The following is a 17,702-nucleotide window of genomic DNA, read 5'->3' as shown; positions in this document are numbered from 1 at the left end:
CCTCTTTCTAGATAGATCATGGATGTATATTACAGCAAGCATCAAGTGCTCAAATCATTATGGTGGTACGGCCTCGCGCTCAATTCCTCTACTGGAAGTAGTGGTTCTCCTCGGGAATACGGCCACGGATGTACTCGGGCTCGGATCCACGAACGTAGATATCCTCAAACAGAATCTCAGGCTTGGGCTCAGGAGCGGCCATGGCCTCAGCAGCAGCAACCTCCTCGTTGACGTGGGCACGAGCCTCCTTGTCAATCTTCTTGAGCTCCTCCTCACTTGTGATCTCCCAGTCCAGGATCTTCTGCTTGAGTCCAGCAATGGGATCGTTGGTGGATCGCATGCGCTGAATCTCCTCACGGGTTCGGTAGGTGGTACCGGGATCAGACATGGAGTGACCTCCATATCGGTAGGTGACGTACTCAAGGACGAGAGGTCCCTTGTCGGCAGCAGTCCACTCCTTGCCGTACTTGACAGCGGCCTTAACGGCAAGGACATCCATACCGTTGACCTTCAGACCGGGGATGTACTGTCCACGCTTGTAGTAGTCGGTCAAAGCGGAAGAACGAGCAGCAGCGGTACCCATACCGTACTTGTTGTCTGTGGGGTTGTCAGTAGCGCTCTGGCTCGTTCTTATGATATTGACTTACTCTCGCAGCCAAAGAGGGCAGGGAGGTTCCAGAGCTTGGCCATGTTGAAAGCCTCAAAGACCTGGCCCTGATTGCTAGCACCATCACCGTAGAGGATGATAGAAGCGTTCTTGTTGCCATTGTACTTGTGAGCAAAGGCAAGGCCGGCACCAACGGGAACCTGAGCACCGACGATACCGTTACCGCCGTAGAAGCTCTTGGCGAACATGTGCATAGAACCACCCTTGCCGTAGGAGACACCCTCACGTCGGCCAAGCAGCTCGCCAATGATGGATCGAACGGTAGCACCACGCATCAAAGCGTAGCCGTGGCATCGGTAAGCGGTGATAATATCGTCCTCCTTGGTGATGGCATGCTCAATACCAACGGCAACAGCCTCCTGGCCGGTAGACAAGTGGCAGAAACCACGAATCTTCTTCTCCTTGTACAGACGATCGGCCGCCATCTCCATCTGTCTGCGGGATTATTAGTAAATGCCGTATTGAAATCGTGGGGGATGTTGTTTGCATACCGGGTGATGACCATCTCGCGGTACATGTCCTTCAACTCCTTCTTAGTCACCTCCAGGGTGTAAGGAGGGGGGTCCAGCTCGTAGGTCTCGAAGCTCTCATCGCTGAGGTTAACAGAGAAAGGCTCGTCATCGGACTGCAGCAGTCGAAGGGTCAGTGATGGTTCGTAGGCGCATTGCGGAGGACGAAGTGTCGGGCGAGGGTATTCTGAAGGACCCTTGCGGAACGGAAAGTGCGCATTTTCTCACCTTGGGAACTGAGTGGCTCAGGGACGCCGAAGCGGCATCAGTGGTGACAGAGCGAATGGCAGTGAAAGCGGGAGCAGCGAGCTTGGTGCGCATAGGCACAGCCCTGGGAAGACGGAGAGCTCGAGACAACATCGTGTATATGGAGAATTGAACTGAGGGATCAGGACGTTGTCGAGTTGATAACTGCGACTTGGCTGGATGGAGCTCAGAAAAAGTCGCTGTTGAGCGGCAGAGCGTTGAGCTTGGCCTCCAATTGTTGGTAGGTCTAGTCCTGAATAGGCTTAACGGTCACGTGATATATACATGCTTGCGTTCTCTTTGAATGCCTCCAGACAGTCCAACTGAAGAGATAATCTTCTCCGAGGACATGTATACGTCGATGATATCTGATAGATGTTCCTAGACGTTCTCCGATTATCAAAAGACCACCTCTTGACCATCTTTCTGCTCCATACAAGACCGTCTAAGTGACACACCACTTCGTCGGTGTAATTCTCGCCGATGTGGGGCTCTATCCACATCGTCCCTTCTACCTCCGAGCCACGACAAGAGGTTTTCCTGGTGGAGGTTCAGAAGTCCCTTGCTGGGCTAGCTGAGGTACATACATACATACTCTCAGTCCCTGGAAACCTATATTCGGGCTCAACGATTTGACCTCACAGGAACGAAAACATGGCCCGTGATGGCAGTTTATCACTCATACCTACAGAATAGCTCCGGAATAAATAAATAAAAAACAAAGAATTGGCAGGTGTTATTGGTGGAACCCAACATTACTGGGCTAATCTCTATTCGTTCTATACATGCGCTGTCAATGTGGTATTATGATGAAGATAACGATCAATGTCAAAAAACCAGAACGTTGGCATCGACTTCTTATATAGTCCGAGCCGCCTTGAGATGCAACTCCGTATTCCATTTCCGTGGCTCCTGTTTCCCATGACCCCTTGTTTCATGCTGTCATACTCCCATGCAAATTCGCATGATCATCCATCCATAACTAACATATTCTGTGAACTGGTGGTGATGCAGCAACGCCCAAAACATGCTTTCAAAATCCCTTGGCGCCTCTACAACAATTCGAAGAAAAAGTATAGTGCAATGCAGTGCGGATGACCGGATCCGTCTTCGATACTAAGTGTTGAGTCCACAAAATCGGGTTACGCTTGAAATACTGGTGCTCGCCGATGTCATATCACGATGGTTGACGCAGGGCCATCGTTGGCATCACCAAACTCCCAGCTCAGTCGTCATGAAAGAACGTACCGCCCTGCAATGGGGCAGTTGAAGGTCCAACGTCGTTCATCTCGACATCCTGGGTTAAAGCGTCTTGGCTAGGACTGGCCAAAGTCTGTTGTGAAGTACGATAGTCGATAGCCATGGCGCTCAGTGGTCGATTCGGGTCATCCTCCAGTACCCGCTGTTGAAGCGAGAGCGGTCGGTCATATAGCATATCTTCGGGTGGTGAGAACGACCACACCTATCAAAGTCAGTCTAAGAACGTTGTCAGCCCTCGTCCAATATCGACTTACCTCCATGACTGTACGGCCGTGTCTCAGGGCCAACGCAACACACTTCTCATCTTCGAAGGCAACACGCCAGACAGCTTCACCTTGCGCGATGAGTTCACGAACGAGATGTCCAGTTTTGAGGTCCCAGATCTTAACTCGACCATCACTGCCACCACTCACGACTCGAGTATCATCAAATTGCAGACTGGTGACGCTGTTATCGTGAGCTGCGAGACGGTGGATCGGACACATTTCTCTCAGTGACCAAACTCTAACCGATCCATCTGATCCACCAGTAACTAAGGTGTCACCGCGCATCTGAAGCTGTCCAACGAGGGACGTGTGACCCTGGAGAATAGCCAGGCACTCACTTCCAACTGTTAGTAGCTGTTATCTGTAGTTCAAAGAGACACATACCCAGAAGTCGGATCCCAAATTCTCACGTTGGTGTCCAGACTACCCGTCACGACTCGCTTACCATCAAACGCAATGGCATAAATTTGACTAAAATGGCCCTGTAGCGTTTGAAGGCAACGGCCCTCTGAAATGCTCCAGACTCGAGCGAAAGTATCATAGCTACCGGATACGACAATGTCTCCCTTGATCTCGAGACAACGAACACTGGACTGATGGCCAACAAGAACGTTTTTGCAAAGACCGGTTCGGATATCCCAGATTCTTAGGGTGGTATCCCGGGATCCAGAAATTGCCGTGTTTGCATCGGCCATTTTCAAGCACCTGACTGTCGACGTGTGACCTCGCAAGGTGTGTAAACAGGCACTATATCCTGTCAGCAAATGATCGAGACTGATGATGGCTCTCAACTTACCCAGTCTTGAGATTCCATACTCTCACATCGCGATCGCAGCCTCCACTGACCAGAGTATCATCCCAGGGAACCATGGCCCAGACACCCATAACATGTCCCTGCAGGGTGCGTTGCGAGTCTCCCTCAGTATCGAACACATGAATCTTGGCATTATCAAGTGCCACAATGATGTACTTGGGCGTCAGATGCAGGCTTGTGACGACACCCCCCTCTTGGGTGATATTCCGCGTTGTGCTAGTACCGCCGGATCGCCAAGCAGCTTCAACAAGATATCTCTGCTTGAAGTGGGACTTGTAAGTCCGTAACCTGGGTCGACCAGAAGCATTCGAGCCCTCGAACAATCGGGTCCCTGAGGCGTAGGAATAAGGGCGCGCGCCTGGGAAACTGCTGCTGCTGGCCATGTCGGCATCGAGTCCATGCAAAGCCAGTACTGATGGTCTTGATGAGAAACTAGGTGCATGTGTGTAGACCTCGGATAGTCGGCGGCCGTAGTCGTGTTTGACACATAGATTCTTCCATGTCATGTCGTCGCTAAGGAGATCTCGCCATCGTTTGGAAACTTGCGAGGCTCGTGCTAAAACTTTTGGGTCATCGATGAAAGATAATATCTGCACATGTGAGTAAGCCCACCAGATCTAGGGAAAACAACGATTTAGGAATGATCCTTACCCGAAGACACAGTTCGTCTGGCAGACTTGTAAATGGGTCCTTTTTCAATAAAGGGCTGACAAATTGGTGAACGAAACTCAATTGCTGGCTGGTACAGAGGTTCAGCAGATCGGCGAGGACTCGAGTCCTCTGAGGACCAGAACAGTTTTTGAAGTGTTGCCGGACTTTTGCGAGAAAGAAGTCTTCGTCATCAGCCGCATCACTCCAATCTGGTTGGAAATGCGAAGGTCCCGGAGACGCAGCGGGTGTGGGAGGCGGTGGAGGTGAGCCAGTGAGTTGTTGATCAAAGTCCGCGGCGGGTGTAGACATGCTGGGAGTAGGAGGTCCACGCACGTGCCGTTGCTGCTGAGGCAGCTTTTCCAAGCGGTGGTTAACCATGGGATTCGTCGATGTGCCGAGGGTCAAGTCGTCACTGAGGGCGCTTCCTCGTCTTTCGGAAAAACTCATGGGTCGTTGGTAGCCGGCCATGACCCAGGTGGTCGCCCTCCAAAATGTCGATGTTTGTTGGAATATAGACTTTGGAACGGTTTTTGAGGAGGATCAACAACTTCAGTTGATAGAGGTGGGTTACTTGAGGGACAACGGCGGTTGATATCGAGGGGAGGCCGACGATGGATCGTGAGTGGGGAAACAGAAAAGCAAGCCGTACGAGGCCTCTGCCAACAATTCGAGGAGGATGTCAGCACATGTAGAATAGAGCGGTTCGCTTATAATGGCGCAAAAGACTCGGTATAAGAATGTTGTGTTGGCTTCAAACAGAATTAGGTGCAGATATTGAAAAAAGGGAAAGGGTGCAGGAAGCAGAAACCAACGGTGAATGGCGATAGTCACTAGAGGATGAGATAGTGGAGAGAGCCGACGGACAGGCGGTACGGTACCGTACCGGTACAGTGCAGTCAGTACCTAACACGTCCAGGGCAGGGACGGGAATGCCTGTGTTTGTTCTGGGATGGCAATCTTGGCTCAGAATAGAATGAGCCTGGGACTGGCGCGTGGGTCGGATTCAGGCCAAGGACGATGGCGGGATCCAAGAGGCGCTAAACGGCATTCGTTGCAGTACAGTTCAGGGCCTCGTTAGGTTGTCGCGATTCCCTTGCCTTTGCCTGCCTTTCCGCTTGGGTGGTCTTTTTCTTTCTGACAATGATTATGTCGGCTGTCGCCGTGACCGGCACAAGGATATCTCCTGAGTAGAGCTGGCAAGGCCGGGTATGGAAGTTTGTGTCGAGAAAAGGTTCAAAGGCGCACAACGAGGGTGTGAGATTGTCTTACCGAGGATACGGGATGATCTGTATAATGGGTTTGTCCGTCTTTGTAAGGCAAGACGAGATGGCCGACTCGATTCTGAGGCGTCGAGGAAGTGAATCAGCCTAATGACGAGATGCAGCAGATGCAGAAGTGGAGGCGAGACAAGAGACAAAGGAAGGGAAACTTGGCTGAATAAGGGGCGATTGACTGAGACGAGAGGAGGAACAATGATAGGATCAAGTAGTGGTTCTTCGAAGCCCAAGACGGCCTTTGAACGAAAACGGAGCCTTTATCAAATTTCGTTTCCTTTTCTCTTGGTTGTCGTCGAAGGGGTTTTACAGTCAATACAAGCAGCATCCATCTAATATCAGACGGAAGTAAGAAAAAAATCCAAGACCTAGGTACTCCGTGCCTGGGTAGAAGCCAGTGGATGGAATACCTAACGTTAGGTACCTTAGGTCGACTGAGGTAAGGTAAGGAGAGAAGAGAAGCGCAGGAACCAACCAGCACGCCCTTCAAGGCTCTGAGCAAGCCCGCTCTTTTCATTGCTTTTTCTTCCTTCAGCTCATTTATTCTTATTGATTCAATGCAGGGACGGGACGTTCCAATCACATTCCCGCCATTGGAATAAATCTCGCTTCATCAACAAAGTACATTCTTTAATCTTGTTCTCAAACCCGCAAACGGATCAACTCAATTCATTGAGAAATTGAGTTCGAAACATGAGATGCCAAACCACACCTGTTTCAAACAGTGAAACAGAATACAGATCCCAGTCTGCCTGCCACTGACTGTCAACCCTGAATAAATGAATACAATCCTACCTTGGATCGAATTGATCATCTCCACCGTTTACCAGATCAGATTGTATCCGTACGCAACGAGAGGATTGGACAATTACCTCTTGTTGGTTCCTGCGCAGGTACCTAGGTAGTAGTGGTTGAAGCCGTGCGCCATTCTCAGGTGCAGTTCGTGGCTGTTGACTTTTTGCACCATTGATCGTGACGGTTCCACCGACCCTCAGCCTCTGATATTACGTCGCGTCGATCTTCACACAAGCTCGACTGTCTGCAGCTGTACCCATCTACTAATCTTGTTCATCCATGACATGTGAGGACCAGCCGCAATGGTGCTGTTATGTACCCATGGCTTGTACATTCATATCTTCAGAGCAAAGATGGGGGACTCCGCACTGCAAACTCCTGCAAGACATCGCTACCCTTCCCCCATCGAGTATAGCCATGTGATAAGATGTGACATTTCAGGCGGCTCTCGACAAGATGGGATTGGATGCTGTCTCGAGTGTGTTGACGAACCCCTCTTTAAGGCTTCTTGGACGATCAGGTGCGTTCAAGGAGTCTAAAGTAAGGATCATTGTCAATACGAGGGCTCATGTTACCTCGATCTTGTCTGCACCACATATCATACATAACACATTCTTGGCTCTGTGTTTTGTTGCAGGGACTGGCAAGAAATAGGTATCACATGGATGGACGTTTACTAAACGCCAACATCCAAACTCCCAACGCAAGCCAAGATGCTGCAATTCCCACACTCTGACGTTGTCGTTTGTCAATCCTACTTACAGAGAGAATACCTTGGATACCTACATGGAATAAAAGAAGACCTTGGAAGACTCACCAGAAGCGCCAATGGCGTCAACGACCAACCTTTTTTCTTCCTTGATTCGCCCTGAAGATTTAGCTTTTGGTAGTACCACACTGACGACGCATACCCAATGCCTTGGAAAAGCTGTAACGAGGCTAACAAGCACCGCAACACCCTGGCCTTGAAGCTGAATGAACTGAGCCCCCTTGCTATTTTCGTGGAGGCTGTAAAGAAAAGTGTGAGCGGACTTGACCGAACACCAATCTTGGCTTTTCCCTAAACTATGTAAGCACTGTTAAATTGTTTCAACGTCTTGTTAGTCAATCTCTTCGAATTCCTGTGAATTCTCTCGTGTCGTACGCCTTCCAAGACGATGTTTGTTATAATAAATAATCAAAGATATCAGATCGTCCAGTCTACAAACGCGGAGAATTAAATAATTGAACCCACCCTCCACGGCAACTAATAAACTACCTCATCAGCATTCCCTGTCCATTCTCGCTTTGGAATGCTCTACGTATCATTCGAACAAAAAAATCAGGCCATTTTGCTGCTTCTGTGACTATGCGCGAAGCAGTTTTGTCCTTATACCCCCCCTGCCTAGAGCTCAGTTGGTTTTATAGACCTCCTCTTTGAAACCTAGGTTGAACCAGATGGATCCACAACCAAACCCACTATTGGCATATCTCTGTTTGGCTGCGGCTGGATTACGTTGAAACCAGATGCGATCTGATCTAGCTGATATATCCAGAGTTGCTGGCAGTGATTAAGTGATACAAGGATACAGCCCTGTATAAAGAATTTGGCCTTGAGATGTGATAGTGATACTGTGCAGCCATAGTCAAGAACGCCCGTAACATATCTCAAAAATACTATTTGTGCGGCTATTGCAACCCAAGGAACCGTACATGTCCCATGCTATCACTATAAATCCATTCCCGCCATCCCGCCTTTTGCCGCCGTGAAAACCGCTCAGGTGTCTATTCTGGTCCCTTCCCACGCAGCGAAAGTGAGCTCGCCGGCCCCGAAACAGAAAGAAATCTTGAAAAGCGCCATGTCATCCCATAGTCTGGCTATGGCTGTTATATTCCACCACATACCGTCCTAAAATCTCAACATGCGCAGCAGGAGAATACAAGACAAATGAAGTGCTTGCGACTTAGTGGTGGTGACCAAATTGCGTGAGAAGTGGCACCAGCATACCACCTATGGTGGCCACTGTATCGCGCATCTGCGGTCCCTTTGGTTTCCGCTGTGCTGTGGTACTACTGTCCGCATAGCCGTTGATACCGTGGTCATGTGTATGGGGTGTAGTATCCTCCTGCATCGCATGCATAGCAACATATCTATCGAGGTGTCAGTGACGAGTATCAAGAAAGACATGCTTGACTTACAAAAACGTGCCACCCGAGAAAAGGAGTAGCATGCCGGTCCACCAATGATCACTCTCAACCTTACCACCACCCAGCAGAGTGATCAATGTCCATGTTGTTAATGCACCAAAGGGTGCGGCCAAGCTGAATACAATAAGATGTCCTCGAGCAGCTCGCTTCGATAGACCTTGCTTGAGGAGAAGCGAAGTTAGGCCAAAGGCAGCAGGAGCCTTGTGAATCATAATGGCCGCAAAGATAATGAAGCCAAGCTTCATATCTGAAGTGGTCGACGAGGCACCCATTGCAATTCCGTCGGCGGCGGCGTGGATGACCAATCCAGTGGTCGTTGCCAGGCTGCGCGCTCGTCGCGGTGTGGGTGTCAGGGATCCCAGGAATCCATCCGCCTCTTCGTCAACGGAGGCAGAATCACCATTGAGATTATCGAGGCTGATATGGCGGGTCTGGGGTGTAGAGTGAAGACTCTCTGTCGCATGGCGCGGAAGGCGATCGATCAGGAACATTAGCAGAAATCCTAGAATCAACGAGAAGCCGATTTCAAATGTGGGAACGGCATGTTCGTGCTCGTGCTCGTGCTCAGGGTCTTCCTCTTTCTCATGCTCCTGTTCATGCTCCTGTTCCGCTTCGTGGTCTTCGCCATGGCCCTGTTGGCCTTCCTTTTCACTCTCCACCTTTTCGGATCCCTTGTTGTCGGTAGTGCTATCTTTTGTGGTATCGCCGGCTCCTGGGATGGCTGGAGCATCCTCACCTGCCGCTTCAACAGCAGCCTCAATATCTGCGCGCTTGACTCGGCCATTCCCCGCTGCTGCATTTATAATGCGACCGACAAGCGCTTCGGCGTCCAACTCTTCATTTGGTTTCTCGATTGAGCCGGTGCTTATTGTGACAATTGAATCGGGGAGTCCACGTGTAAGTACGGCGTGGCTCCAGGGGGTTCGGCGCACCAGGCTTCGAACTCGATGCATATGAGCAGCCTCCGCAGGCGCAGTTGCAGCCTCGATTCCTTCGGGGATAATGACTATAAGCGAGGTCCCGACCAATATTCCAACACCGACACTCGAGAGTAATCGAAGTTGTGACTGCGAAAGCGACATTGAAAGGGGCAGCGCTCCGGCAAGGAATGACCTGTTGGGTGAGTAGGTACGTTAGCATTTGACGAGAATGGCATGAGTCTACGATCACGGTCGCACGTACGCCAACGCCATGACTAGCTTGATTAAACGTCAGTCTCAATGATTTATCGCTGAATGGGCGAGGCTCACTTACGCATAGGCCTAGAAGTAATAGTACCCCTCCCATGGTTGATGCGATGTCAATTGACTGACTCTTGGGTGGTTATGCACAAAGGAATGATGCCAGGGCAGAAGGAAAAGAGGTGCCGGTGTGAAGACTACCCACGCATGTTGCAGTCTTGACTAATTTCCGTCAAGTGTACCGATCTGAATATGCGCTTATCGAGGTATTAAAGCGCAGTATCGACGACAGACAAGACAAGACGCAAGGGCGGAGCGGACAAGAAAGAGGTTGGTGTTGGTATTGGGTATCGAACAAATTTATCTGAGGGCCTCGCTCATCAGTCAGTGGGAGTCAGTCAGCCTCCACTGGACACCTGGGCTCACTGTTTGAAATGGATACCTTAAGTAAGGTAGGTAGTAGATTGGGTCCATCAATACCAGCCCTGCGACGGTTTGCTAGCTGTCGATTGGCCGCTGCCGATAAAAAGACCCTGAGAACACCCCCTAGAGGCCAACCCGTGGAGACAATGAATTCAGGGGGGGGGGGGATACTTTTTGGAATAGCGTCAACTATAACTGATTGACGATGTGAGATAAGATATCAGTATCACTTCTCCCAGAGGGCAACGCTGTCTTCTAAATCAGTATGGGGGGTCTTGATGTGTAAAACTTTCGCCTTGAATGAATACGAGACGGTCGTGGTCGGCGGCCCACGTTTCACTCCAAGTTGCCTCCTTACCTATCCAATGTTCTATAGTGGCTGGACTATCAAGGTACGATTCCACGACTAGTCCGGAGTATGGAGTACCCTTCAGTGATTATCTGTTTGTCCCCTTCTATCTTATCATACCAAAACTGAAGTAGTTAGATACTAAAACCCAGTACGGATACTGAGTGATAGTGAGTAACTGGCTGCGAAGGCTAGCATTTCTTCATCAACGTGTTAGATCTGCTTACCCTGTACTACATGACCGGACATTGTATTCAAGCACAGTCTCAAGTCATAGCACCTTTGAAGTATTGAACTTCTGTGATTCAATTAGATATTCCAACGGTGCTCCTTAATAAAGTCGTCTACTTGGGTGGAATGATAGCCCTTAGAGTTCTGATCATGTAACTCACTTTGACAGTCATGAAAGCTAATGTACATAATTATCTAACATATAGTCATGTCTAAGCAATTGATGAAACAACCCTCACTACAAGGGTCCCTCATACCCATTGAGCTTTAGTAGAGCATATACTTGCTTTTCGGTACATACCTTATACTTACCTACGGATATTGGGCTCACCATCATTCAAGTCAATATGAATATAGAGTAAGGTCTGTGCACCAGCGACAACTGACTCCACATCGAAACTCAACTTTACAACTACAAATCCTCAGACTCGAAGGCCAAGAGCGTCACTGACTCAATGCCTTCGAACTACACGGCCCTCACATGATGGGCGAACCCGAGCAGTCGCCTCGCAGACGCCATATACTTTCCTCTATCAACCCCGACAAGCCGAAAAGCCGAAGGAGGAGTCGATCTCCCGAATCGCGATCACCAGTTGGCGTCAAGAGAGAGCCGTCACCAGATGCGCCATCAGCGCACACCGACGCCCAGCGCAACGATAAAGATGACGAAGGGGATACCGCAACGCCGAGGCGCTCACGCATCCGGCTGAAGGGTCACCATAGATCTCGTAGAAGATCGCGAGACAGACATAGGCATCGAGATTATGACGATGACGACGACAGGCACGGGCGTTCATCTGACCGTCACCGCCGACACCGACACCGTCGGCGACATCGCTCTCCCACACCAAATAACCCCCATGAACCAGAGCCTCTAGATCCCGACGCAGCATTTCGTGAATCTCTATTCGATGCCATGGCCGACGATGAGGGCGCTGCGTACTGGGAAAGTGTATATGGCCAACCCGTGCACGTCTACCCCAACGAGCGCGTAGGGCCTACAGGTCATCTAGAGCAAATGACAGATGAAGAGTACGCTTCCTATGTACGTCAGAAGATGTGGGAAAAGACAAATGCTGGCCTGCTCGAGGAGCGTGCTCGCCGTGAAGAGGCGAAGAAGCGCAAAGCCAACGAGGATCGTCGCGCACAGAAACTCCAAGAGGACATGGAATATAGTATCCGCCGTGGAGAGGAGCGCAGAGAACGTCGACGTTGGGAACAACGATGGGAAGACTACACGAAAGCTTGGACAAACTGGGATGGCAGACCTACGGAAATTGCATGGCCGGTTGAGGGCGGTCGTATAGAAGACGTGGATGAGCCAAATGTGCGCAAGTTCTTGGTCAATGGACTGAACCCTCAAGAGATAGGAGAAAAGTCTTTTGTGGCTAAGCTCAGAGATGAGCGTGTGCGATGGCATCCAGATAAGATCCAGCAAAAGCTGGGTGGACAGGTGGAGGAAGAGACCATGAAGGGTGTGACGGCTGTCTTTCAGATCATCGATAAGCTATGGACAGAGAGTCGGCCTAAAACATGACAATAATCATAATATAGGATACAATACACGGTTATGCTACAGCCAGTAGATTTGATGGTGATGCTTCTCCTGGGTCAGAGTTGCATTACCTGGCAAGCTTGTGTGAGATAAACAATCGAATGCGGATTATGCTGAGCTCAGCTACCTACTCATGTAAGGGGATAGGATACCTAACCATGCATCCTTTGGACCACAGATCGCCAGCTTTTGGTTCCATTTCCTGACTTCGCTAACCAGCCACTGTCTTTGATATGACCATCATACGAAGTACCTGGTCCAGATAAGTTAGGGAAGTCCTAAAGGAGATAATGCATTAGATACAGATGGTATTCAGAAGCATATTTCAGCACGGCACAGGGGCGATTGCTCATTCATACGCTTCGACGTAACTTAGGCTCGAGGTATTTCAAAGCCCCCTTACGAGACAGCCAGTGCCCATAGCAGCCATCTTCAAGTCTTGTTCAAGCCACTACTCTGTACATTGGCAAAGATTCATATAGGAATAAGATCAGAGATGGAAAACACCGAGATATGCTTGCAATGTTATTCCTCTCCTCGGCTCTTAGAATCATTCCCAAACACGGCACAACAAGTATGAAGAAGCCTATACAGGGCTCTATTTTACTTTTCTTTTGCCGAAGATGGGACGTTATTGGTTGTCTTATAGGTGTATGTTCTGACCATGCACTGAGCTGGGCTACTACATTAATAACCGGTGTAGCTCAGGTGAGGTTGGAATTAGGGAGGCGACCATATAATCATACTGACTGAGATGAGCACAAAAGAGTGAACTTTCCTTCGTATCAGCCACCAGGGATGAGGAATAATTGTATTATCATGGCTGGAATGCGGATGTCACCCTTATTCCCGCCATTTGAGTCCAGGAGATCAACGTCGTCAAGAAAGTCTGCTTGCTAGAAAATTTTCCTGCTGGGTTTGTATGTAGTTATGCCGTTCATGTGGGTGGCTACACTGCAAGTTATCGACTTCGAGAACAACCTCAAGTGAGAGTAACTGAAAGTTGAAGTGAAAAGGTCCAATATCCGTTACAAGACGGTCAGTTTTATCTTACATGATATAGGTGGAAGTTAGCCGCAACAGCACTCACAAAGCCACAAATCCTGGGGCAAAATCGTTATACACATCTCACGCCACTTATGGAGGGTGGATGAGAGTTGGTTAAGCTAAGGGAAAATCCGAGACTGCAACATACCACAAGGAGCAGGTAATAAATGTATGTAGCTTTGCATTATTCACGCAATTGGGAGCACATAAAAGCATAAAACATAGAAATTCGTCATTGGGCCAACTTATGATACGAAAAATCTTTATTTTGATATCCAAAGGTCAAGAACAATTCATATGAGTAATGCTATTGACAAAAGTCACCGTTACAAAGGCTGCACCAGACATACATAGGCATCCCTCAGTTCCAGATTCCCTTTACATCACACTAACGGCAGATGTGCAACGCTAGTTAATTAAGATCCCGAACCCTGTCATATCCTTGGCTCACCAGAGTTGGATATATGTATACAAGAGTTCCGTTGGCTAAACTGATGGCGCCTGAAGATTTGACCGTTTATCTCATTATTAATGTAATCTTCCGTAAATGCCACTTTACATGTTGGCAAAGAGAGCAGCACCACCCATAAGAGCACCCATAGCGACGGCAGCAGTAGGCATGGCACCAGCGTTGTCGCCAGTGGCGCTGCTGGCGGCAGCACCAGCACTGCTCTCGATAGCACCCTGCTTAGAGGTGGCGGCAGCGATCTTGGACTCAATAGCCTCACTGGCAGTACCAGTAGCAGTGGCGAGATCAGAGCTGAGAGAAGCAAGCTGGTCGTCAATGGCGCTGGAAGCACTGGCAAGAGCGCTGGTCACGCTGGCGAGGGCACCGGTGTCGACAGTGTTGGATCCGGTCTCACTCTCGCTCTCGGTCTCTGCGGAATCGGTGGCGGTGGAAGCATCAGTGACAGTTGTAGAAGCACCAGTCTCGGTGGCGGTGCTGATGCGAGAAGAGGCATCGCCGACACGAGAAGAGACCTCGTCACCGACACGGGTAGAGACATCCTCAATGATAGAGGAAGCATCACCAATTCGGGAGGAAACATCGCCAATGATAGAGGAGACCTCGTCACCGCCAGGGATGGAGATGGACTGGGCCTGTATCATGTTAGCACGGCGAGTCTGCGAAACTTGGGGGAACAGTGTATCATACCTGAGAGTAGGCAGCCAGGGCAGCGAGAAGAGTGACAGCGGAGTACTTCATGATGTTGGTGTTGTTGGTGAGAAGATTGGACTGAGAAGTGCTTGTTGTTGTTTTGAGGATGCGAAGGACTGATCTTGAATTGGCTGACAGCGATGAATGAGAGGGAAGGAGAGAAAGAATAGAGAGTCTGGAAGTCAAGACGTTTTTATGGACACAGACCGAGACACTTAGACACGAACCATGCCATGCTATACCATGCCGTCCATCTTGGCTGACTGCATTGCACTGGGGCCCTTTGACGATGACTTCTATTCACACACCCCCTTCTCCCCGGACTGTCCGCCCTAGCTCCGGGCCTTGGCGATTCGTATGCTTGGAGAACGGTGGAGGCACGTCTATTCGTAGTTAGGTCATCGATCGATACAGCCAACAGCTCAGTCAACGGAACCAGAAACGGATCTGTATGTACATACCCAAATATCCGTGCATCGTGCTTCAGATTGATGTCAGTCAAGCTACTGCTGCCTCTCTGCCTCTGTACCAGTACTATACACTGTGCACCTAGCGTAGATCTCGCCCAGTCCGAGCCGTCCGCTGGGACACTTTGTGAATACGGCACCCAGAGCCTCCAGATATGTAGTGGCCTCAGCTGGCCCCTAGCTTACGTTATGCAAGGCGAAGGAAACACAGCATCCCACGTCTCAGCTCGCCCTAAACGAGACCGCCGGGAACAATACAGCAAGTACTCAAACGGAGGTCGACCCCGTTTGCGCAGAGCTGAGCCTCAAGCTCACGCGGCATGTCTTGGGGTTTCAGGTATTGGGTACACTGACCTAGGTACTAAGGTAGAGGTCATGAATGCAGCCTGGACAGGCCGTTACCCGATCGATTCGAATGTTGAGGCCAATGCGTAAAAGATTTACCGAAACGAACAACTTTTGACATTCGAGCTCATGAGTACCTGCATAATATTCCATGACCAGGGTTTCAGTGCCGTTCTCCGAGTTGTAACAGAAAAACAGGAAAGTGAGCAGCGATGGATATCGAAATGAAGAACCTGGAACCAAGAAATGGGAGGCAACAGGTGTATCCTGTACTGCAAGTACCCAGTGACTGCAAATCCTCCATCATCATTCATCACGATCTCGTGCATGTGCTGTAACAGGCGTGTTTATAGCCTTAGAGGTCCTGGCTAGTGCAGCTAGCTACTGTGCAGACTGCACGCTTCAAACATGCATCCGGGGGGGCGCCAAGACGAGACGGAGCCAAGATTCGCCTTGGTCGAAAGCAAGAAAACTGTTAGAGCCAGCTCCAGTTGACGAAGCCGACTTGTTCTGACGTTGTAGACGAAAAACAGAAGTGGGGACTGATTGAATTGAGTTGCGGATACGTCAGCCACGGTCGCCACAGCATCGGCTCTACCACAGCCACGCCCACGTAAGACGATTGAGAAGACTACTAGGTAGGTACTATTTTAGCACAAGGTATTTATTATATTACTACAGTCCTAACTACAAGTATTCTTTCAAAGGGTGTTAGTTTGGTGTCCTCCACTGTCTAAAAAGATGGAAGCGCCGGCATCGCCTTGTCCCCTTTTCTCAGGATCCTGCAGTCAATCCTGCCACTGTCTTCGCCTTTGTTCACTGCCAATGCCAATGCCAATGCTGATGCTAATGGACCTCTCTATCGCGTAATTTTAGGTGATTATTTGCGTCACAGTGGGCCTTTTGGGATGGAAGCTCCACACTTTGTTTGCTGGCTTTTCTTCTTGTTACAGTTGAACCAGGTCCAACACGAGCCCTACACACGGCAGTCTGCATGGGTCACTAACAAGGACTTTTCATTGATAAGCCAGGACCTTATACAGTAACTGTTCCCGTGATATTGATCCTTCATTCATCAGAAAGGACTGTGACGCTGTAGACAGACATTGGGTTCAAACATGATCGAAATTATGGATGGAATTACCTAAAAGACTGCTCTGTATACGAATGCATCCGGTTTCACGGAGTATACAGTACAGTACGTACATAGGTACTGGTATATGCAACACGCCACCCTCCAACTCTGCATGGCGTTAAAAGGAAGCTTACTTCTCTGAAACAATGTCCAAGACATCCAATCAAACCTCGAACTATCTCCTGGAGAGAAACCTTGCGTTCCTGGTTTCTTTGCCTTCACTTCAGGAGTTGGTTGTCCCAGCCTCTTTCTTCTTCAGTACCTATCCAGCTGAACCGCGGAAACCAGGAGGACTTGGAGTGAGACTGTATTAAGAGGTCCGCTAGTCACTAATATTTTGTTCGAGAAGCCCAAAGGAGCGTCTGAAGGAGTGCAGAGGATCGACTGACTGTCAATCCCCCAATACGACAGTGGAAAGACCCGACCTGGGGAGAATCAGACAAGGGAGCACTTGGCTGTCTCGATCTCTTTTTTTAGTTGCTGGCAATATCACAGCAAATAGCTAAGGCTCATAATACTTGTATGTATGTATGTATGTATGTATGTATGTATGCACTCGATCAGGAATAACATGTCGACTCAGGCAGGATTAGCCCGACAATCCTGATTCCCTATCCGCATCCAAACCAACCAAAGTATATAGATGGGAAACCTTCCAGTACCATCCTTTGCTCTTTTGTCTCAGGTAGTCAGGTACCTGAACGCGCGGCACGCGACACCTAGCCAGAAGAGCCATCAGTTTTTTTAGCCTACAGCACCTGATTTTGGTGTCACATCACACAAAGACCAAGCAATCAGCGATTGATGCAAGGGTTCCATTGGTGTATCACTGCAGAATTGATCTGTTTTGCTTGACGATTTGGACAGCGTCGGTTCTGGTTCAAGCAACATCATGCACAGTCGGAGACTGGGTACACGCAACATGGACGGAATCTGCACATAATTCTCCAGCTCCGCACGGATAGCACTGGACCTCCAACACTTCTTGACTCTTCTCTACTGGCCTGATCCAATCTGAGAGCTTCCCCTGTCGTGGCCGGCTTGGCCCAACGCCACACACGCCCCCTCCAAGTCTCCACATCAACTCCATCTCTCCTCATCTTCAGTGCTCCATGATATGTATCCTGTTGCCATAACCCCG

At 49.5% G+C, this 17,702-nt stretch overlaps 5 protein-coding genes across 5 annotated transcripts; 1 reads left to right on the top strand and 4 right to left on the bottom strand.

Moving 5' to 3' along the window:
• Positions 1 to 88: 88 nt before the first annotated feature.
• PDA1 (alpha subunit of pyruvate dehydrogenase) lies at positions 89 to 1,536 on the bottom strand (the record flags this gene model as incomplete). Its single annotated transcript, XM_044827290.1, has 4 exons — positions 89 to 597; positions 648 to 1,102; positions 1,159 to 1,292; positions 1,405 to 1,536. 4 exons carry the CDS (start codon positions 1,534 to 1,536, stop codon positions 89 to 91), a joined length of 1,230 nt encoding a protein of 409 aa, XP_044677884.1.
• Positions 1,537 to 2,647: 1,111 nt separating this feature from the next.
• J7337_009694 (uncharacterized protein) lies at positions 2,648 to 4,881 on the bottom strand (the record flags this gene model as incomplete). The annotated part of the gene is made up of 5 exons (XM_044827289.1): positions 2,648 to 2,884; positions 2,937 to 3,285; positions 3,333 to 3,695; positions 3,745 to 4,352; positions 4,414 to 4,881. 5 exons carry the CDS (start codon positions 4,879 to 4,881, stop codon positions 2,648 to 2,650), a joined length of 2,025 nt encoding a protein of 674 aa, XP_044677883.1.
• A 3,544-nt stretch (positions 4,882 to 8,425) lies between these two features.
• Positions 8,426 to 9,862, bottom strand: J7337_009693 (uncharacterized protein; the record flags this gene model as incomplete). Its single annotated transcript, XM_044827288.1, has 3 exons — positions 8,426 to 8,612; positions 8,661 to 9,782; positions 9,852 to 9,862. 3 exons carry the CDS (start codon positions 9,860 to 9,862, stop codon positions 8,426 to 8,428), a joined length of 1,320 nt encoding a protein of 439 aa, XP_044677882.1.
• A 1,475-nt stretch (positions 9,863 to 11,337) lies between these two features.
• J7337_009692 (uncharacterized protein) lies at positions 11,338 to 12,390 on the top strand (the record flags this gene model as incomplete). The annotated part of the gene is made up of 1 exon (XM_044827287.1): positions 11,338 to 12,390. The coding sequence occupies one exon, from the start codon at positions 11,338 to 11,340 to the stop codon at positions 12,388 to 12,390; it is 1,053 nt and encodes a 350-aa protein (XP_044677881.1).
• Positions 12,391 to 14,010: 1,620 nt separating this feature from the next.
• J7337_009691 (uncharacterized protein) lies at positions 14,011 to 14,662 on the bottom strand (the record flags this gene model as incomplete). Its single annotated transcript, XM_044827286.1, has 2 exons — positions 14,011 to 14,556; positions 14,612 to 14,662. The coding sequence occupies 2 exons, from the start codon at positions 14,660 to 14,662 to the stop codon at positions 14,011 to 14,013; spliced, it is 597 nt and encodes a 198-aa protein (XP_044677880.1).
• Positions 14,663 to 17,702: the final 3,040 nt, after the last annotated feature.

Source organism: Fusarium musae, chromosome 7 (assembly GCF_019915245.1).
Source record: "Fusarium musae strain F31 chromosome 7, whole genome shotgun sequence".
Classification (NCBI taxonomy): Eukaryota; Fungi; Ascomycota; class Sordariomycetes; order Hypocreales; family Nectriaceae; genus Fusarium; species Fusarium musae.
Note: the sequence above shows the minus strand (reverse complement) of the source record. Positions and strands in the feature narration are given on the sequence as shown.